The 22,302-nt window shown below is 42.4% G+C and overlaps 1 protein-coding gene across 3 annotated transcripts in view; it reads right to left on the bottom strand.

Annotated features, from left to right (window-relative positions):
- FRMD3 (FERM domain containing 3) overlaps nucleotides 1–17,346 on the bottom strand; it is a 308,595-nt gene extending 291,249 nt beyond the window's left edge. For all 3 annotated transcript variants that reach the window (XR_004029333.1, XM_030809553.1, XM_030809541.1), the window contains exon 1: nucleotides 16,930–17,346. Coding sequence is in view for 2 of the 3 variants with exons in the window: in XM_030809553.1 (XP_030665413.1) it covers nucleotides 16,930–17,076 (147 nt within the window). In the remaining variant the exon portion in view is untranslated. The remainder of the gene's footprint in view (nucleotides 1–16,929) is intronic.
- Between the last annotated feature and the right edge of the window lie 4,956 nt (nucleotides 17,347–22,302).

Here is a 22,302-nt window from a genome sequence, read left to right as displayed (position 1 = left end):
TGATGGTGCCACTGCCTTCTAGCCTGGGTGAAAAAGTGAGACCCTGACACCACCTCCCCCAAAAAAAAGAACTGGCAAACACCAATTTGCCTCAGGGTGGGGCTTTTCAAAAAGCACTAAGGCATTCAAAGTCTGAAACAAAACACCCAACGAATCTTGCCCAAGTGTGAGCCAAGCTAGTCACAAACCATGACTCAATGGAGAAGTTGTCTTAATTATTCCCTAATAAACAGTGGCCATCATTGTTTTCCAGACTCTGACCCCCACTCCACTGTCTGCACAGTCTGAGCAGGTAATGTCAACTCCCCACTGCACAGTAAGGAACTCTTTCTTGATTTAGAGAAGTATAATGCATTTCTTTCAGTTCCTCATAAATGTTATGTCTTCCTCTATGCTCAACCTTTGCTAGAATGTCCTTCTTTCCCTAACTGCACGTTTTCTCAACACACTTCCCCATTTATTAGCCAGACAATGTCTACATTTTCCTTAAAGCTCATCTCAGGTATCAACTACTCCAGAAAATCTTCTTGGCCCTTCCCAGGCTGGATTAGGGCCCCTCAGTGGCTGCTCCAGCATATCTATACAGGAGACACGCTGAGGGTGAACGTCCAGTAGGAACCAAGGAAGAGGGTGTGGGACGTCTCTTGAAATCACATTTTATAGCAAGGTACAATTTTGGCTGAGACATTTGCAAGAAAAAGAACAAAGTTTTTAAAGATTCTCTTATTCACACTTGAAATGTGAGTGACAAAATATCAGTGATCCATTTCAAAGAATATCTCTTTTATAAGTAGTAACTTTGGAAGGTGATTACGGTTGCACAACAATGTGATTTACTTAATGCCACTAAACGGCACACTTAAAAATGGCTAACATGGTGTCGCCTTAAGCTTTGCCCGCCCCAAGCTCCTCTGCTCGCGGTGGCCAGAACAGAGGCGTAGAGAAGCCTTCGGCGGCTGGGGGGCAGGCAGCTGTGCCTGTCCCAGAGCTGTGCGAGGCACAGGCACCGCAAAAGAAAAAGATTTTTTTTTAATGGCTAACATGGTAAATTCTGTTACATACATTTTTTACCACAATAAAAATAAATAAGGAGAAAGAAATAAACCACAAAATATATATATATATATATATATATATATATATATATATATATGTAATTTTTTTTTTTTTTTTTTTGAGACGGAGTCTCGCTCTGTCACCTAGGCTGGAGTGCAGTGGTGCAATCTCGGCTCACTGCAAGCTCCGCCTCCCGGGTTCACACCATTCTCCTGCCTCAGCCTCCCGAGTAGCTGGGACCACAGGCGCCCACCACTGTGCCTGGCTAATCTTTTGTATTTTTAGTAGAGACGGGGTTTCACGGTGCTAGCCAGGATGATCTCGATCTCCTGACCTCGTGATCTGCCCGCCTCGGCCTTCCAAAGGGCTGAGATTACAGGCATGAGCCACCGCGTCCAGCCCGATATATTTTTTAAAGTAGTAACATTGGAGGAGAGCCACTAGAGGTTAAAGAAAGGTTATGCCTTCCCCCAAGCCACACTCTGGCTCTACTATTGGCCCCTTTATGAGCTCCAATAACATCCTAGTGTTTTTCTATCATAATAGTGCTACGCTGAATCTGTTTATGTGTCTGTCTGTCTTTTCTACTAGATTGGCAAGGATTAATTATTATTTGTCTTTTTGTATCTCTGCTATTCACAGCAGTCTGCAACAGAGGTATTCAATAAATGTTTGTTTGGTGAATGGATGGAGGATGGATGGATGGATGGATGGATGGATAGATTTACGGATGAATGGATGGAAGAGTGGATGAGTGGATGGGTGGGTTGGTGGGTGAGTGGAAGAGTGGATAAATGATGAATGAATTAACGGACAGTTGGATGGATGAATAGATAGATAGATAGACAGATAGACAGATGATAGATAGATAGATGAAAATATTTTCTTAAGTCTTCAGCTCTGTCTTCAGACTACAAGCTCACAATCTCTCCCTCTCTATCTCTCTCTCCATTTCCCAAGAAAATGTTTTATATTTTATATTTAACAACTGCTCAATACACTAAGAGAGAAAAAAGCCTGCCATTTCTAACCCAGTAAACACACTAAAGAAAGGCTGGGGAAAGGAAAAAAGTAATCTTTAACAATACATATTGGATAATAGCATTAAAAGCTTCCCTTTCTCTAATGGAGGTACAATTTGGAGATAAACCTAAACCACCTTCCTCTCTGTGGCATATGATTAAAATCTGCTTTGTCCTTCTAATTTGCTATTCTCAAATTACCACACTGCTGCTGGCACTGCAAACTCAGGCTTCACAGCTGCCCTTGAATTACTGTATAACTTTTCCTCCTTTTTTTCCTTTTAATCAGCACTGAACCAAGAAAGTGCCATCTACACATGGTGGAAAAACTATGTCTCCAAACTTGGAGGCAAAAGGTGTCACTCAAGGTGCCCCCTTGTGTCAGGATGACCCTCAGCAGAAATACTTCTCCCCTGAGGTTTGAGAACACAGGAGGTGAAGATATCCTTGATAAGGTTTCAGGTGGCATAAAATAACCTGAAGTGTATTTTCCATCCCTACTCCACAGAGTTTATTACTCTTCTGCCTGAGCCTTCAAAACAGAGAGAGCCTGACATGGCAGTGGCTAGTGCCTACGCAAAAATAATAGTAATACATTGTTTTCCTATTTTTCTAAAAGTCCTCTAAATACCATGCTCTGCATTGCTAGATTTTGACTTTCAGAGTCAATCTCAAAACTACAAGGTAAATTACCTTAAAGGGCAGATAGAACATTTCATTAGCATCACCCTTCCTTTTTCTCTTTTTACAACTTCTGGGGAGCTAATCTGAAATTTCAAACTACAAGCAATATTTGTACCATGCCAAACATGTAAAAGGAAAGGGGAGGTAGTTTTCAATTATCTACTTATGTTAGATGACAAAATACTCATATAACCATGGTAAGTTGATTGCAATTTTATTTGGATGTACATTCAGCTACAGGTTACAAAAAGAAAGTAAACATGGAAAGAATTTAGACTGTGTCCTTGGATGACAGTTCCAAGATATCAATGTGCTTTTTCTACCCAGAGGTGTGATCTGTGTATGGCTTTTCTCTTGAGCTATTAAAAAAGTTGTCAGTGTAAAGAAATTATATCATTTAGACTACCAAGAACATTCAAAAACAAAATAATGGTAGTATTTAGTGTAATAAGAGCAAATCTAAAATACAAGACACAATACCCCATCCTAATCTTGCTAAATATGAGACATTGGACCAATCCCATAACATCTCTGTTTAAATCAATCTCAATTTAATCAATTAATACATATTATCATTATTATACTCAAGGATATCAAGAGGACTATAAGTATATAGAAAGGTTGCTGCTAAACAAAGAACCAATAAATACTCCACATATCATAACATTGTAGACAATACCTACACAAGGTACAGATGACAAAGACTAGCATTATTATTTTCAGAACAATGGACAGTAATATGTGTATAGACTGGCCAAAAAATAACATTAGCTAGAAACATCAAGAAAGAATGATTAGCCAACTAGTTAATTAGGTGTTTGTCCTCTCTTCTATTAATAAGGCTAATTAGTTGCTGATTTTTTAAAGACTGCTTGATTTTTATCATTATATTCATTAGTAAATAATATTGTGTTTGAATTCTCAGTTTACGTGTAAAGACCTTGGTTTGGTTAATCTTGACTTTCCAGATTAATGTTTAGCATTAAGGACTACAGTTTTAAAGCAACAAATTATACTTGTGAGGTGAGAGATTATAAGACATACCCTGATCTGTTAACATGTTAATTGCTTTCCCCTGCTACAGAATAATCATATTTCAAACGTTAGCATAAAACATAGATATATTCAGATAAAACTCTACTGTACATTTAAGATTCAGGTCATTACATTATTAATAATAGATTATTGTTGTTTGAGCAATTTTTTAGAACTTGAATTATTTTAATTTTCACAATAACCCCCTGAAAACTATACACAAAACAAAATTTGCCATAAGAGATATCTGAGATATAAATAAATACTAAATAAAGATAAAGTATTGCAGCATAACTTGCAAAGCTGCTCCTCATATAACATGTTTAATTTTGTAGCATGTTGATAGCATTTTAAAATGTTATTATCTACTTAATGCTCCTGACACTGTCTCAAAGGGCAACTTCCCTAGAAAGAAAATCGTATGCTTTGACACTCAGAACTTGAAAACTGAGAGAAGTCTTTTTCATTTGCAAGTCCAAGCTAGGACATGAAGATTAAGGACAGAAAAACGCGTTTCCACTGACAACCCCGGTTTGGCTGCCCCATTTGTAGAAGAAAATAGAGACCAGCCCTGGTTCAGGTGAGAGCTGCCTAACAAAGGAAAAACGATCAAGTACTATTGGAAATAATTCCAGAGCTCACAGTTCATTGATCTACAAGCCTGCCCCAACCAGAAATACAGACAAAAAAGGAAGACCTGCCATGGAAGTTTTATTCATACCATATGGTTTCTGCCACCACTTGCAAGGACATTAACAACTTACTTCTGTCTCTATGTCAGACCTGTGTCTCTGGTAACTTTCATTCCTTACATCCAACTGTCTATTGAGAATTCTCCACTCAGACGCCCTACAGGCACTTCAAAATCAATGTACCCAAAATGGAACTCATTCTCTTTTCCCCTAACCTGCTTCTCCTCTAGTCTATCTCCTCGGTATCAGCTTCACAGGTGTGTGACTTGCAAATTTGCTCAGGGACCTGTGCCTAGAAGGACCCTGTACTTGGCGTAACGGTCTGCTATCACCACTTTGAAATTCTTAATAATTTCTTAACAAGGAGCTCTGCATTTTCATTTTGCACAGGACCACACAAGTTATGTGACCAGGCCTGTCTCTCCTGGAATGGCATCACCATTACCCAGTCATTGAAACTAACCATGTGGAACTCATCCCAGATTCTCCTTTCCTTAACTCCCAGATTCAGTCACCCTGTTTCATGCCTAGGGTTTTACACCAAGCAAGCAAGAGATCACTTTACTTGTAATGCCCTTTTTCTCCTTCTAAAAGAGTTTACTTCCACTTGTCCTTTAATTATTAATCAAGATTCATCTATATCAGAGATACTTACTGATGCTCCAGCCTGATCTTGGTGCCTCCCCTTAGTCCTCCACCTGCATTAACCTGTCTCTACATCCATCATTTCATCCTCGCATCACTATGTTTTCTATCTTCCCCCAACTGACTGCGAGCTTCTTGACGACGGCTGATTTTGTTTTCTTTTATATCTCTACTTCCAGCTCTGTGCTAGGAATATAGGAGATATTTAACAAATGTTTATTGAATAAGATTGATGTTGTTTCAAACAAACTTTAATTTACTTTTAAAAACCTAACTTCTTGATCAAAACAAATGCTCTTCCTTTTTAGAATAAGCTTCTTTTTTTTTTCTTTTTGCTAAAATGGTCCCCTGCTTTCCATCCTGCACCTTCAGGGAGAATTAACAAAGCAAACAGCTCAGCTCCAGAGCTTAAGTTACAACTGGAATGCATTTTGCATGACCCTCCAGGGTCATTGTCCCTCAGAGTCACTTCTGCAAGTAAGAACAGCTGGGGCCCCTATGCCTCCAGGGGCTTCCAGGCACTGCTGGCTTATACACAATGACTTGTTTGTGCCGAGATATTGCCAGAGCTTTTCAGAAATACCACCAGGAGTCCACGGTACAGGAAAGCAAGACTGGGAAGCCTGGCCCAGAGGGACGAGAAGGCAGTCACTAACCCTAGTGCCGTGTGCTCTCATGGACATCCAACACTTCATCAGATTTGCCATGGGAAATCCTGTTTGAAAAAACAATCTCTCGATTTGGTTGGAACAAATAGTCAAACAGAATCATTCCATACCCAGCAACAGTGTCTAATCAGCACCTCATTATACCTATGATAGACATACCAGGATGGATTTCTTTATTTATTCACTCACTTACCCACACTCATTAAACATCTACTGAAAGAAATGCGCCCAGTGAGGCACAATCAAGGGAGGAACAAAAGGAACATACTCCTCCACTCGAGGAACTTAACAATATTATTAGGAGAAAGGTAAACTCCACTGATGTCTGACTATTCCAGATGTGGTCCACGGACCAGCCACACAAGCACCACCTGGAAGCGTGCTAATAATGTCAAATTTCAGGGCCCTTCCCAAGACTTCCTGAATCCGAGTCTGCATTTGAACAAGAGCACAGAAAATCCACAGAAACATCCGACCGAGAAGCCCTTACACACCTCTTCTAGGGCTCAATGCTGAACTTAACTCTTCTGAGCCTGAGTCAAGTTCAAACCTCAGCTGCAAAATCTGCCCAACTGGCTCCTGACCCTAGTCCCATTATTTTTCCCACCTCTGGACTCCACATCTGGCTCTCTGCTACTTCATGAGAAGAGCAACTTGAAATTCTCCATCACAGAGTGAGAACTAAAAGAGGGCCATGTTATCTTCCCAATGCCTAACACTTATGCCATGTGAATCTCAGATTCTTATGGGATAAATGCTGATATTTCCATTCCTGCAACATTTTTCTGTTTTCCCAAAATGCCTACTCAGAAAAAGAAGTAACAACTTAATAATTCAAGTGACTAATGGGCCTGATTCAAATGGTTTACAGTTTAAACACTTGATGTTTAGCTGTATATTTTCCATGATCAAAAGAAGTGTCTCAAAACAAGACACAGCTTTATGCAATTATTAGAGTTTAAAAAGTTAGGATTCAGTTAGAGAGCAAGTGAAATTAGAAAATGCTTATTACAGTAGAGCCTGGCCTTGTCCTTCTACTCTTAATATTTTGAATATAAACGCAGACACACACACACACACACAAACACACACACACACGTGCATAGTTACTACTAAGAATTCCAAATATAATATACATATTTTCTGTGAACATGCAGTGTTTTTTATTTAATTGACATCACTACATCACTTGGGGTACTTGTAACTTATGATCTTGGAGGCAAAGAAGAAGCATATAAGTTCTATTTTGTCTTACTTAGGTTTGGGTTTTTTTTTTTAATTTTTCAGGAAGTTCAGTAAATGGACAGTCACCTAAGCCAGCAGTTGTTTTTTTTTTTTTGAGACGGAGTCTCACTGTCGCCCAGGCTGGAGTGCAGTGGCGCGATCTTGGCTCACTGCAAGCTCCGCCTCCCGGGTTCACGCCATTCTCCTGCCTCAGCCTCCCGAGTAGCTGGGACTATAGGCGCCCACCACCGCGCCCAGCTAATTTTTTGTACTTTTAGTAGAGACGGGGTTTCACCGTGGTCTCGATCTCCTGACCTCGTGATCCACCCGCCTTGGCCTCCCAAAGTGCTGGGATTATAGGCGTGAGCCACCGCGCCTGGCTTTTTTTTTTTTTTTTGAGACAGGGTCTCACTGTCACCCAGGCTGGAGTGCAGTGGCACAGTCACAGCTCACTGCAGCCTCCATCTCCCTAGCTTAAGCAATCCTCCCACCTTAGCCTCCCAAGTAGCTGGGACTACAGGCATGCAACAAGCCCAGCTAACTTTTGTATTTTTTTGTAAACACAGGGTTTCACCATGTTGCCCAGGCTGGTCTCAAGCTCCTGGGCTCATGCAATCTGCTCACCTTGGCCTCCCAAAGTGCTGGGATTACAGGCATGAGCCACTGCACCCAGCAATTCTTCAGCATGTTGGCCTCAAAACTCCTTTACCTACTGAGTATCTGTAAAACCTTTGTTTATATTATATATAGAGAGAATTATTTAAAATATTCAATTATTGATTCATTTAAAAATAACAATAAACCCACTATACATTAATGTAAATAACATATTTTTGTTTAAAAATAGCTATATTTTACAAAATAAACTAATGATAAAAGCAGCATTGTTTTGCAAATATCTTTAATGTCTGACTCAACAAAGAGGTGTATTCTCACATATGCTTCTTCATTCAATGTGTTGCAATATCACACATCTTGTAGCCTCTAGAAAATTCCACAGTACACTTCTGAAAGACTGAAAGTGGAAAAGGTAAACAACATCTCTTCAGAGTGACAAGACAATTCAATGGGGAAAAGAGTTGTTTTTTCAACAAATGGTGCTGGGACAACTGGATATCCACATGCAAAAGGATAAAGTTAGACCCCTACCTCACACCATACACAAAAATTGACTCAAAATGGATCAAAGATGGGAGTAGCTGTTAATAGGTACAGATTTATTCTGGGGTGATGAAAATGTTCTGGAATTAGGGAGTGATTGTAGTTGCAAAGTCTTATGAATATATGAAAATCAACTCAATTGTACACTTTAAAATGATGAATTTTATGGTATGCAAACTATGTATCAATTTTAAAAATGGATCAAAGTCCTAAATATAAGAGCTAAAACTATAAAACTGTTTAATGAAAACATAGGCATAAGTCCTTATTACCTTGAATTGGGCAATAGTTCTTAGCTATGGCATCACAAATACAAGCAACAAAAATTATATATAAATTGCACTTTATCAAAATTAAAAGCTTTTTTGACCCCATCAAGAAAGTAAAAGATATCCCACAGAATGGGAAAAAGTATTTGCAAATCACTTATTGTATAAAAGGTTTGTGTCCAGAATATATGAAGAACTCTTACAACTTAATAATAAAAGACAACCCAATTTTAAAATGGGCAAAGGATCTAAATGGGCAGCTGTCTGAAGAAGATATACAAATGGCTAATAGACATATGAAAAGATCTCGACTTTAGCCATCAGAGAAATGCAAATCAAAACCACAATGATATACCACTCCACACCCACTTAGGATGGTTATAATCAAACAGACAGATAATAAGAAGTATTGGAGAGGATGTGAAGAAATTGAAACCCTGCTACACTGCTGGTGGGAATGTAAAATGGTGCAGCCACTTTGAAAAACTGTTCGACAGTTATTCAAAAGATTAAACACAGAGTTATCATATGACTAGCAATTTCACTTCTAGATATACACCCAAGAGAAATGAAACATGTCTAGAGAGCAACTTTTTCAGGAATGTTCATAGCAACATTATTCATAATAGCCAAAATGGCCATCAACCCAAATGTTCATCAACTAATGAATGGATCAACAAAATGTGATATATCTATGCAAAGGACTACTATTCAACAAGAAAAAGGAAGGAAGTACTGACCCATGCTACAATATGGATAAACCTTGAAAACATTGTGCTAAATGAAAGAAGCCAGACACAAAAGTTCACATATTTTATGATTCCATTTTTATCAAATGTCCAGAATAGACAAATCTATACAGACAGGAAGTAGATTAGTGGTTGCCTAGGACTGGGAGGTCTGGAGGGAAATGGAGGTATGACTGCTAAAGGGCAAAGGTTCATTTTGGGGATGATGAAAATATTCTAATATTAATTGTGGTGATGACTGCACTACTCTCTGAATATATTAAAAATTGTATACCTTAAGTGGGTGTACTACAAGGAATGTGAACTATATCTCAATAAAACTGTTATCCAAAAAGGCAAACAGTATCTTAGTATTATTTTGAAAATAGTTTTTTTTTAACAGCATGGACTCCATGAAATGATCACAGGGACTTCCAGGATTCCCCAGACGACCCTTTGAGAACCACCTACCCTAGACAAAGCATCCAGAGTAGGTATTGTGGGTTATCTTCTTAGGAGCCATTTCCCCCTTCCTCCTATCTGATTTTAGGTATTTGCTCTTCCCCAGGCAGAACATCACCACAGGGGAAGTTGATCCCACCCTGAGTCCCAGGGTCAAGCTCTGCACCTTAAGCTAATCAGCACATTATCTTCCCCTGGTCAGGGTCACTGCTTCAGGGGTGAGCATGTGACCTGGGAGGTCCAATCAGAATGACTGCACACTTCTGTTTGGGGTGCTGAATTAGAAGTGGCTTCTCTCTTCCTCTGGAGGGTATCCTATGAAAATGTGAGAACTGGCACTACTATAACCATTTCACTACCAGTCTGAGGATAGAGCCATCCCAAATGGCAAGAAGAGGCAAACGAATCCCAGAGAAACAGAGCCACAGTCCTTGAATTAAATATATAATTCAAGACTTCTGAATATATGAGTCAGTAAATGTCCTTAATGTTAAAGCCAGTTTGAATTAGAATTTGTTGCATGTAGTTAAAAGAATTCTAGCTGATACACCGTCAAACAATGTGCAGCTAATATTTTTGTATTCTCCCTGAAGTCAATACGCTTTGCCTTTGTTTGAAAATATCAAGAGATATGATCTTAGCAGACCATTGGAATAACATTACATTTTTTTTTTAGGATATACTTAATAAAAAGAGCTGGCCCATATAATCTAGGTCTAAAAATGTCAGAGCTGTGCCACAGTATTTAACAAACTGCCTCTCTCCTCTATTCCTTTTGTGTCTGATTTTCAGTAGACTCTGAATGGCATTCCAGAAGAGCTTGGTAGAGAAAAGTGTTGAATTGTCCTTACTAGCAGAAAACTGTGGCTGCCAGCTGGACCTAGCTTGGATTTCACCAGCAGGATCATCATGGGGCCTGATATTTAGCACAGATATAGGTTTGCACATGATAATATCATTCCCATTTCAACAGATAAGAAGCTATCCTTTTTTTTCAACTAAATTGATTAGAATAGTACCCTGTATTTGGGTGATATTTTAACATTTATAACATGCTTTTACATAAACCATCTCAACAACCCAGCGGAGATTGGCAGTTTAGGAATTATTACTCTCATTTTTCAGTTGAAGAACAGGAGGCCCAGTGACTGGCTTAAGGTCTTGCACCATCAGAAAGTGATGGAGTTTAGGCTTAAAGTCATTTGATTCTAAGTCAAAGCCTTCCCACTACTTAGGATTACCTCTAATATAGTTTCACAAAGCGTTAAGATAACAGTCACTATTTTTTCAGCTCTCACTATGTGCCAGGTACTAAGCTAAGCACTTGACATATAACCCTTATTTAATCCTTACAAAAAGTCCATGAGGGCTATGTTATTATTATTTCCACTTTATAGCTGAGGAAACTGAGGCCCAATGAGGAAAAGTGACTTCCCCAAAGTCACCTGGCTAGTCAATGGCAGAGCCAGGGTTCAAACCCAAGCAAGCAGTGCTCCAGAACATATGCTCTCAACCACTTTGTGCCAGCATGCCACTTGAACAAGCATAAAGTTTGTCTGCTATAGAGAGCTGTGCCTGCTCTTAACAAGATGCCTTTTAGCTGCCCAGAACCCACCAGTTCCATAAGGGCGGAAATGATATTTAACAACACACACTACAAAGGACTCTCTCATAATTTTTCTTGTTCTAGAATTTGATCATACAAAGATTGCCTAAAAAAAGCCAGGGCTGAGATGACATCTTACTAAACTCTCATGAAAGGTTTATTGTAACAATAATTGCAACCCAATTTGACGTATTCTGAAAGACGCTCCTGCTTGATTAGCCGACAGCTGTTCCTCCCCACCACACACATGTGCATGCACACACACACACATAATTCCATTCCTTCCATAATGGCAAAGCCACCTCCCATTATAGAGAGGAAAGATGCCAGACGCATATATTCCTAGACAATTTTGCAGCTAGGGCATGGGCATATGATCCAATCCAGGCCAATGGAATCTGATGGGAAGACTGATGGGGACTCTGGGCAAGTGTTCCTCTGTGACAAAAAGGCAATGCATGAGGAAATACCTCTTCTTGGACAGTGGATGTGGTAGTGACTGACTGACATCTAAAATTACTGCAGCATCATGGAGAATATAGAGACATAGTTAATGCACTGAAGATGCCAGAGTGAAAAGATGGGAAGCAGCAACTGAGTCCAGGCAGAGCTTTGGAACAGCCCTGAAGCTGCCTTCCCTCTGGACTTTTTGCCAGCTAAGATAATAAGTGTCCTTATTATTTAGGCCACTTTAACTTGTCTACTCTTTTACTCGCAGCCAAAAGCAGCCTAATCATTCAGTCCCAAGAGGAAGTGCTCCAGAGATGAAAGAGCTCTGGATTTTGAGTCAAAGGACCTGGGTTCTGATCCACTTATTTGCTTGGTTACCCAAATTGCTAACCTCTCTGAATCTCATTTTCCATATCTAGTAATACAATATTGAGATAATACTCAGTAACACAATAACATCCATAAAATGGAGACAATGGATAGTTATGAAATTCATATGAGATAATATGTACACTACCACTTTGTCAACAGCAATGCTTCATTAAATGTAATTTATCTAGTCAATAATAAAACCACAGACTTTTTAAACTGTAGCATCCATCTAACCAAATTCTTTTGTTTTACAAAAGAAAAGAAAATTGACTCTAAATCTCAAATGACTCACTCAAGATCACACAGCTGGTTGGTAACATAACTAAACCACACATCTGATTCCCGATCCAGTGCTGGCATGCTACCTTCATGTTGACAGGTAATGAGTTAGATTAAATATTGGGAAGGTTGGCACTCATCCATTCAATTGATGTTTAACGTGCACATATTATACTATATAGAATAGTAGGCACTATTCTAAGTATCAGGGACTCTGCGGTGAACATCAAAATGTTCTTACTCTTCTGAATTTAACAGTCTAGAAAGGAAATTATTCAATCTACATCGATATTTATTGTGTTCCTACTGTATGCAAAGCACTATGCTAGGATTTTTAGTCAAATACAAATACAAATTTTCAGGCAATTCCAACTATATCAGCCACATTTACCAGCCTTTGCCAAAGTACGAATAATGTCAAAAATCTATGTAACCCAAAAAAGTCAGTATTAAAAATGGCAAGTTCATTAGCAAGAGTTGTGAATAACAATGCCAGTATCTAAAGAAAAAAAAGTAGATAGAAGATGGCTAGGACTTCACTCTAATTGAAGTAGCAAGACTGAATGAAGGGTTAGAGTCAAACCTCATCCTCCTACAAAATCCAGACTTCAAGGGTTGGCTCAATTGGAAAAGCCCAATAAGGAGCATTCGGCAACTCCTTCCCTTCCCCAGGCCTCTGTCTTGTAACCCAAACTCCCCTTTACTCCCTGTCTATTTGGAATTCCTCTATCTTCCATCCTACCTGAACATTCACAAGCAAATGATATGAAGGGACAGCATCCCAGACCCTGTGAAAAGAGACAGAGCCAGTGACTTCCACATCTCTTATTGGAACTGTCCACCAGTCAGCTGAGACTGGACCACTAGGTTGTGTGTTTGAAAGTTTTCATTGGCCAAATACTACCAAAATTATATGATTTGGAAAAGGATTATTTAAAAGCTGTTATTTTGCAAAAGCTCTTTCCTATCCTCTATGTGGTGGTAAACGCAAAGATCCTAGGGGGTGGGGAGGTAACAAGGAGAATACTCTGCCTTCTCCCCTTGTGGAAGGCACACTGAAGAGGCACAAAACACATGCCCTTTCACCATCACACCCTCTAATCAGAGCACAACCAGGCAATTCTTCATTAGTTTCTGGCTTGGTTCATCTTTTGATGCATAGGCATAATTTGGGGCTACTACTATCTGAAATATAAGGACACAGTGTATCAAACCTAACAAAGCATTTATGCATATAGTTTCTTTAAAGGCAAATACCATGTTTCTGGGGGGTGGAAATGGCTCCCAATGACATTTGGATTGTGGGATTCCAATCAGCTCTGGGATGCCAGCCTTCCTGGAAGACTCAGGACACATTAAGTTTGCAAACTGGCAAAGAGGGTCGCTTTGTCCATTCAGATCATGAATCCCAACTGGCCTTCAGTCACTGGTTTAAACTCCCCTACCTTGGATTTACCTCTTTCCATGTCTGGAAATTTCACTGAAACTTCAGCTATTTTAACTATGGGGTAATATGTCAAAGACATACATAAGCTTTGGATCCAGACAATTCCGGATTTGAATTCCAGCTGCTCATTCTCTTTTTAGAGATGTGGCCTTGAACAAGTCACTTAAGTTATTAGCTTCTCAGTTTTCTTACCCAAAAGAAGGGAATAATACCTACTCAAAGGTTGGTGGTAGAGATCAGACATAATGAGTGGAAAAGGCTGGCTCATGAGAGATGCTCAAGAAATGGCACCTAGAGCTATTCACATTGTCTCAAGCAATAGTCCTGAAGGTTTCTATCATCCCTTGCATCTACCATGTGTGGCCACTCTCCAGCACCTTGCTAGAGAAACCTGTTTGAGTGGCTCATTTTTCTTTCAATCTGGAATGCTTACCTACTAGAGAACACAGACTAATGAGCTCCCAAGGATGTGTGGCTTGAGTTTCCCCCACTTATTTTGGGGCTCCATAGGCAGCACTCCTGTAGTGAACAGGAGTGAACAACTGACACATGTCCAAGAGCTCCTGTTCCTCCTGCAGAGCCTCTAGATCCAGCTCATCCAACCCATGGCCCAGGACAGCTTTGGATGCGGCCCAACAGAAATTCATAAACTTTCTTAAAACATTGAGACTTTTTGTGATTTTTTTTTTTTTAGCTCATCAGCTATCGTTAGTGTTAGTGTATTTTATGTGTGGCCCAAGACAAAGCTTCTTCTTCCAATGTGGCCCAGGGAAGCCAGAAAATTGGACACCCCTGCTCCAGAGCCAGGCAGACACCAGGGATGAGAGCTCCTAACGCAGACAGGCAGATGTGGGCTATGGAGAGAGGGTGATATTCTGTGACAGTATATACAATCCTTTAACTTTGTAGTTCTATAGAAGGAAGGAAGCAAACACAGATGGATTCACCCAGAACAAGTGCCAGTGATTCCAAATGGTTTTGTTTCGCATTGGTTTTTTATCCTTTTGTTCTCACTCTAAGCAAATGGGAAGTCTTTATAACCTGATACCTGGAAGGGCAATTTCAATTCCTGGTCTGGAGTACTCTAGGAAAGTGTGAGGTCCAAAGTTATCCAAATAAAATATTTTAATTCATTTTAATTGGTTAAATAATAATCCTAATTTGGGGGCAGAAAGGGCAGAAGAAGACAAATCACAAAATGAAACATCATAATTTTTTAAAAATCAGTGCCCAAGCCAACATTTTGAAACATAACATTTTAACCTCTTTGGCACTAGTTGGGTCATAAGCACTGGAGTTTTTCAAACTGTTGTTAAGACTGGCTACAATTTATTGTTTCTCAAAACACAAGACAACAAATACATGTCCTCTGGGGAATATTTATTATTCTAAGGAAGACTTCATCCTGAGGAAGAGGGAAAAAAATGTCAACACCAAGTGGTACAGGGCAGAAGAGGGCTGAGAGACAGAGGAGAACTCAACAGCCTCTCTCCCTGACAGCCCCTCCATCATCTACACATTCATTATGGGTTAAAGGACCTGTACACCCACTTTAGGACTTAAAGCAAAGTGCACAGTCCACACTCTCTGGATCACAAGACTATTAGTACATGCCAGATGCTTCTGTGCAACCGTTGTGGCAGTAGAAATGCTGCCTATCCTGCTAATCCTTTTATTATTAAGTTTAGCAGTGCTGCTTAGCTCAGAATGAAATTCAAGCTCCTCCAGAAAATTCAATGGGAGGCTACTTTCTTGGGAGATCATGGGGCATCACATTCCTACCTTGACACTTGTCCGGCTGTCAGGTTACAAATTAATTGCAACTGCCCCCAACATGTCACACACTCCCACTAACAAAAATTAAATAAAAATAAAACAGGGAAAGTCCTTTCATTCCTTCATGGTTTGCACAGCCTAGAGGCTGATTCCTACTCTGGGAGATGCTGCCCCACTCACCTCCCACTGACATGGGTGGTGTGCCCTATATTTCAGTAAAAAAAAAAAAAAAAAAAAAGCTCCTTCCCAGAGCCTCAAGACTCGACTAGGGTAGGTGAGAAAGGAAATCCCAGAGACAAATAGTTAAATAGATTTGGAAGTCAGAAGTTTATTGTGCTGAGCCCTGACACAACCTTTCCTGATTGTGTGCGCACCGAGTGGGGCATCTTTGGGGTCCTGGAAGAGGGGCTCCCACCTGCCTACATACTCACCCACCGCAAATATGCACACGCACACGCACACCTTTGCATCTCAAACTAGCTCTCCTGACAGCCCAGAGGCACTTACTAACCGAGGATAGGGCTGCCAGCAAAGCTGCCTTCACCCAAACAACTCGCCTTCTCCTCCAACTTGTGCGACAGTGAATGTCCACCAAGATTCCACGGGGCTCTTTTTCCCAGGACCCAGGTTCCTGCTGGGCTCCCCACTTGCTGGCCTCACAATCCCTTTTCCTTTCTCCGAAACACTCAGATTTCACACATTCCTTTCGAGGTAGCTCCTGTCCGACGCAGCGCGCGCTCCATCCCTCAAGGCTGGCGCCCAGGGCAGCCCGGCCTCTCTCACTCTGGGGAAACTTCGCCACCGCCCCGCGCGGAAAACTAAAGACCACCGGCGGAGGGTGAGGGGGACCGACACGGAGCGGAAAGCAGGTTCCGGGACTGAGGGCGTCTCCGGAGCCTGGGCGCGGGAGAGAGAAATGAGTGAACCCGGCTGATGCATGCCTTCTCCACGTGGAGGAAGGGAGGAAATACCAGTAGGCGACATGCAGGTGCCCCTCTCAGCCCTCGGAGCTCCCATCTCCTGGCGGAGTAGGGCCCAGAGGGGCCAGAGTCCCTCCGGAGGCAGCTGCCCCGCGCCCCTAGCCTGGGCGCGGTGAGACGCGCACGCAGGATGCACGCGAGGGGAAGGAGACTGGGCGCGGATAACGCGTGCCTGGCGCTTGCAGAGCACAATGCCCCCCCACGCCAGGATAAGGCCCCCCAGCCTCAGAGAATTGAGGTATCGAAATCCGGCTTTCTAGCAGTCCCCCAATCCCCTCCGGGAGTGGGTTCCTTGTTCTCGCATGCCCACCGCAAAGGCCCCCCGCCCTGCTCCTGGCGTGTGCCCCGCGCCCTCGCCCGGTTCCACGCGCACCTGGATGTGGCAGGAGATCTCCGAGTCGTCCAGCAGCCGGATGGTGCATTTCATCTCCTGGCTGAGCGATTTAATGCTGGAGCTCCGAAAGTGGATCATTTTCATGGTCCTCCTGCCTCTCGGCACACAGTGGCAGGAGGCGAACATGCACCGCGGCCGGGGGGAGCGAGCGGGAGGCTCAGGGCCGGCGCTGTGCTCGCCTGCGCGGACACACACGCTCGCACGCACTGTCCGGGACACCTGGGCGCGGCTCAGCCCCGGGACATCGGCAGCGTCGGGCGCCTGCGGACACACATGCCCAGCGGCCGGGGCGCGGCGGGCGGGTCCCTCCCTCTGTTCGCTCGCCTCCGCCTCGCCCCCTCCTTTCCCCGCCTCCTTCTGTCGCGCGCGCTCGTGCGCCTCCCTCTGCCCGGGCTCGCTCGCTGAGGATGCCCAGAGCCTGAGACCCCCGGCGGGCTCGCGACGCACTCACTCCCACGCGCGCCGAGCAGCTGAAGGAGGAGGCGGAGGGATGGCTGGCGAGGCTGGCCTGGGTGCCCTGGTGGTGGCCTGCTCAGTCGCAGCCGCCGCTGCGTCAAGCTGGGCCCGACTGCCTTCCTCAGCCTCACCACCTCCTCCCTCCCCTGGCCGCTGTCGCTCGGGCTCCCGGTCGTGCTCGTCCCGGCCCCGGCTCCCCAACGCGCTCGACAGCGCCCTGCTATGCTCAGCTCCAGGGACCTGGAGCGGGAAGGGGACGGAGAGCGATCCTGACCCACACCGCCAGGGGGATTCCGCCTCGGGAAAGGATTGCTGGGCCCAGGGCAAGTGACAGAGAGAGAGTGACAGCCCTGACACGGCTACACCAGGAATACCGCTAATAGTAAAAATCTCTGGTACTCATGGAGATTGTTTAAGCCATTGTTTTATTTAATGCTAGCTAGGACTCAGTCTCTTTCTCCAAAAAAGAGCCTTCCATGTGCAAATCCTCCTTTAAATCTCCCAACATCTTAGTGTGATCTTTGGTAGCATACCTTTGACCCGAGCAAGAGGGATACGTTCCTATCCTACTCCCCTGCTTTACAGACCTCCTCCAGCTCCCGGTTGCTCAGGAATTAAGAGGTCTAATGGCAAAGTGGATGTGCCCCATCCCGTTTTAGTCCAGTCTCCGGGTATTGAGGACTCTGGAATTCCCCACGCGCCTCCAGGGTGTTGAAGGTAGGAGGTATCCTGCCTCTCTGTTGTCCCCAAGGTGGCTAGAGCCACTATGTCAGGTACCATAGGCCCGAGAGTGGCCAGGGGCAGCTGTTGAGTCAGGGGTATGGAGCTTGAATGTGAGCACTAGAATGTCCAGGAGCTGGGAGAGATGGAAGTCCTCTCACCCTGCTGCTCTTGCCGGAGCAGAACAGGTCATTAGGAAGGAACATTTGTTAGAAGAGGAGGTGTTGACCAGGTGTCAGCTTTTTCAAGGTTTGTGCCTGCATAGAGTCCCCTCATCCAAAGATATGCCCTTGTCCTGGGGGTCAAGAAGGAGTGGCACACAAATTTTACCTGCCCTGGACAGTCTGGTGGGCCATATATTCTCTAGGACACCTAGTGGGGTTGGCTGAGGTTTGGGGGAGTCTGCATTGCATTTGGACTTCCCTCTCTGCCTGCTCCTGCCTCCTCTCCCTGTTGATCACTAATAAATACCATACAGGACAAACTCAGTCTCAGTATCTGCTCCTGGAAATTCCAAATTGCAGCAATTTGTCAAGATAGGAGGATAGAGAATGTTTTATGTAGCACTCAATAGCTGACTACTGGCTTATGAATATTTAGATGATAGTATGGGGCATTCATGTATGCTCTTGAGCTGGGCCCTTCAAATGTTAGGGCAGAGCCTGATGGAGAGGTCACTATTGAGGGTATGGGAAGATGTGGGTTTCGTTCTTGCCCAAGCTACTGGCTAATCCTGGGGATCTTTGAAAAGTCTCTCCATTTCTTTTCTCATTTCAAAGGAGAGAACACCTGTTCATCCCACAGGTGGCTGGGAAGCTGGGATGAGACCAGGTCATCTCAGAACATCTTACAGCTGTAATCTGTAAATCCCCATATGCACATATGAGGTGGCAGGGATGGGACCTGTCCCAAGTTGAAAACTGGATCATCTCTGCTAGCCAAAAGAGCAGACAGCCCAGAGATCAAAGAAAAGTCACCAGCCAACACAGTCCATGCTTTTTTTTAAGACCACACACACACTTGTCCATCCTATTATAGTGACCGTTAGCCTCCAAAAGAGTCATATCAATACCCAAAAATTGTTACCCCAAATTTCAAGGAAGCAAAATAAGACCAACAAGGACAGTAGGGAAAAAGAATAAAGATAACCCAATGTGGGACTGTAAGAAACAGAATTTTGAAGAAATGAGAAGAACCTGAGATTGGTTGTCTGGCCTGATTAGGAATAAAGGCTGAGATTCAACTAGTATGAAAATACGGGCTCTGAAAGCACGTGGCATGACAGCTAGGTAAATTACCAAGTATGGTCACCTGGATTGAACTACCCACTGAAGACAAGGCTCTGGGAAACCAAGTGGCCATTGTTAACAATAATAATAATAATATGAAGATTAGGAAGAACTCAAAGAATGAACTCAAGGGATGAGTTTAAAACTGGACCACTTAAAGAAAAGTAGTGATGCACTAAGTCCTAAATTCTCAGCTTATGACTTTTAAACAGCTGTATTTTTACAAACAACAGAGCTCAAAGAATATCTTGTTAATTGAGCCACAAGGCCAAAACTGAAAAACCAAATTCACAATTTCATCTACAAATTGCCAAATTACAAAGTCAATTGAATTATCGGCCTGACAAGATTTTATAATTATCAGCAGGAAAGAGTGGGAATCTGGGAATAAGAATAGGACTATAAAAGAAAACTTGAATGATTCCTAGTCACTCAAGCCCCCAAACTCCCTTCGCAGCAGAAGCACGCCCTCTTCCTTATGTAACGAGGCTGTTCCTGCTTTGTTTGAAGATCCTCTTCGGAACTCACTTAAGGCAGTTACCTTGGAAAGGGAAGCCGATCTCCTCCCACCCCTCTCCCACCACCTCTGACTACTCTCACTCTTAATACTTGAACCAGATTCAGTCACACCCTAGGAGACCAACTATAAAGTCAACCCCAAGAAGAGAAAGAATTGCAAGATTCTGCTAATTTACATTGAAGAGTATATGTGTGAATAAATCTGAATCTGTCCATTTGAATTCACTTCCCAATAACTCTGGTTTCAATGTACTATCTAAATTGACTGACTGACTTCTGGACTCAGCTAAATGAAGATGAGAAAAAGGAAATTCCCTGGTACATGTACAGGAAAAGATCCAAAGAATCAAGGAGATGAAAATATTGCAGTGTATTTCCACATGTGGCCAGCTTACCTCTCTTTAACTGTGTCCCCTAAGGGGGCATCCACCAAGATTTTCAAAGAATCATTGGTGAAGGAAGGACTGCCATCTTTGAAAAGCACCAAAGTGGCATTCTTTGTGGCAAGAGATGGTTGTGAAAGACACTGCAGTCAAAAGGAGCTCCCTGACTTAAATGGGAAGGATGAGAGCCTGGGCTGGCAGAAGACAAATAGTGGTGCATGACTTAACCCTCAGTGCCAGGGAGGGCTTGGTACAATCATAAGCAGTGGTACCCAAGTAGACTTCAGAGTGGTGTGACTCATAGGGATTTTGCTGGTGGCCAAGCATCCAACTAGGACTCAATCTGATCTGTAGGACAAACAAGATTTCTAGGCCAGGTGAACAAAGGCCAGGCTAAAATCCCCCTACAAATATTCCCAAATCTGAACCTGTCCCCCAAAGACAACCAGAAACATTTTTTTATTTATTATTATTATTATGTTTACAGATTGGGTCCCACTATGTTGCTCAGGCTGGTCTCGAACTTCTGGCCCCAATCAATCCTCCTGCTTGAGCCTCCCAAGTAGCTGGGATGACAGGCAACAAACAGAGGACATTTGAGTATAGGAAAGGTGGCTCCACTTGAGGCATTAGAATGTCAGCCATAGCAGTGGCTGCGAGCCCAGTTCTTACTAAACAAGTGGCAATGGGTGAGATTAATTAGTGTCTCATGCTCAGTGATAGTAACTGATATTCTTTACCAAAAAATATGCCTAACCAATGGGTTATAACACTTTGGTAAGCCACAAATAGATAACAGGTGGCCTGGCCACAAAAGATTGATGGTTGTAAATATTGCATCTTGAATTTTTTCATTTTAAGCACTTTTACAACCATTAAAATTGATAACTTAAAAAGAAATATTTAGGTATAAATCTAACAAAATATGCACAAGATCTTTATGAGGAAAACTACAAGACTCTGGTGAAAGAAATCAAAGAACTAAATAAATGGAGAGCTATTCCATGTTCATGGATAGGAAGACTCAATACTGTTAAGATGTCAGGTCTTCCCAAATTGATCTATACGTTAAGTGCAACCCAAGTCAAAACCTGAGCTAGTTATTTTGTGGATATCAGCAAACTTTTTTTAAAGTTTATATGGTAAGGCAAAAACCCAGAGTAGCTAACACAATACCGAAGAAAAACAAAGTCAGATGACTGATATTACCTGACTTTAAGACTTAAAACCAAAGTGATCAAGGCAGTATGGTACTGGCAAAAGAATAAACAAATTGATCAGAGGAACAAAATAGAAAGGGACCAGAAAGAAACCCACACAAATACAGTCAATTGGTATTTGACAAAGAAACAAAGTCAGTCCAATGGAGAAAGGATAATCTTTTTGACAAATGGGGCTGGAAAAACTAGACAATCACATGCAAAAAAATGAGTTTAGACATAGACCACACACTGTTCACAAATTTTAAGTCAAAATAAATCATTGACTCACATGTAAACAATAAAACTTCTAGAAGATAACATGAGGGAAAATTTAGGTAATCTTCAGTTTGGTGATAAAAATCACCAAACATCAACACATCAAAAGCATAAGTTGGACTCAGTTAAAATGTAAAACTTTTAGGGCAGTTTCAAGATGGCTGACTGGAGACACTGATCACCCAATCTCCCCAAAAAAGAAGAACCAAAGTTAGAGGTGAATAATCATAACTCAAAAGATTAAGAGACAAGTGCCAAGGCCTATTGGAAAATTCACAGGCAGAAGCTAGGACACAGAAAGAAGGAGGAGGCAAGAGTTTGGCAGAAATTGAATCCTGAAGGACTTGGTGTCCCATGGAAAGGGTAAGTGGGGATGTTTTGGGTTCCCCTCACCCCTGTGACAGATTGCTGGTTTCCAAACTGTTGAAGAGCTCCTCTGCCCTCACAAGCTCATGCATTGGCGTGGGCGGCAATTTGGGAATTTCTTGAGGGCATTGCACTGGGCTG

This window comes from Nomascus leucogenys, chromosome 1a (genome assembly GCF_006542625.1).
Source record: "Nomascus leucogenys isolate Asia chromosome 1a, Asia_NLE_v1, whole genome shotgun sequence".
NCBI lineage: Eukaryota > Metazoa > Chordata > Mammalia > Primates > Hylobatidae > Nomascus > Nomascus leucogenys.
The sequence above is the reverse complement of the archived record's forward strand: the minus strand, read 5'-3'. Positions and strand labels throughout refer to the sequence as shown.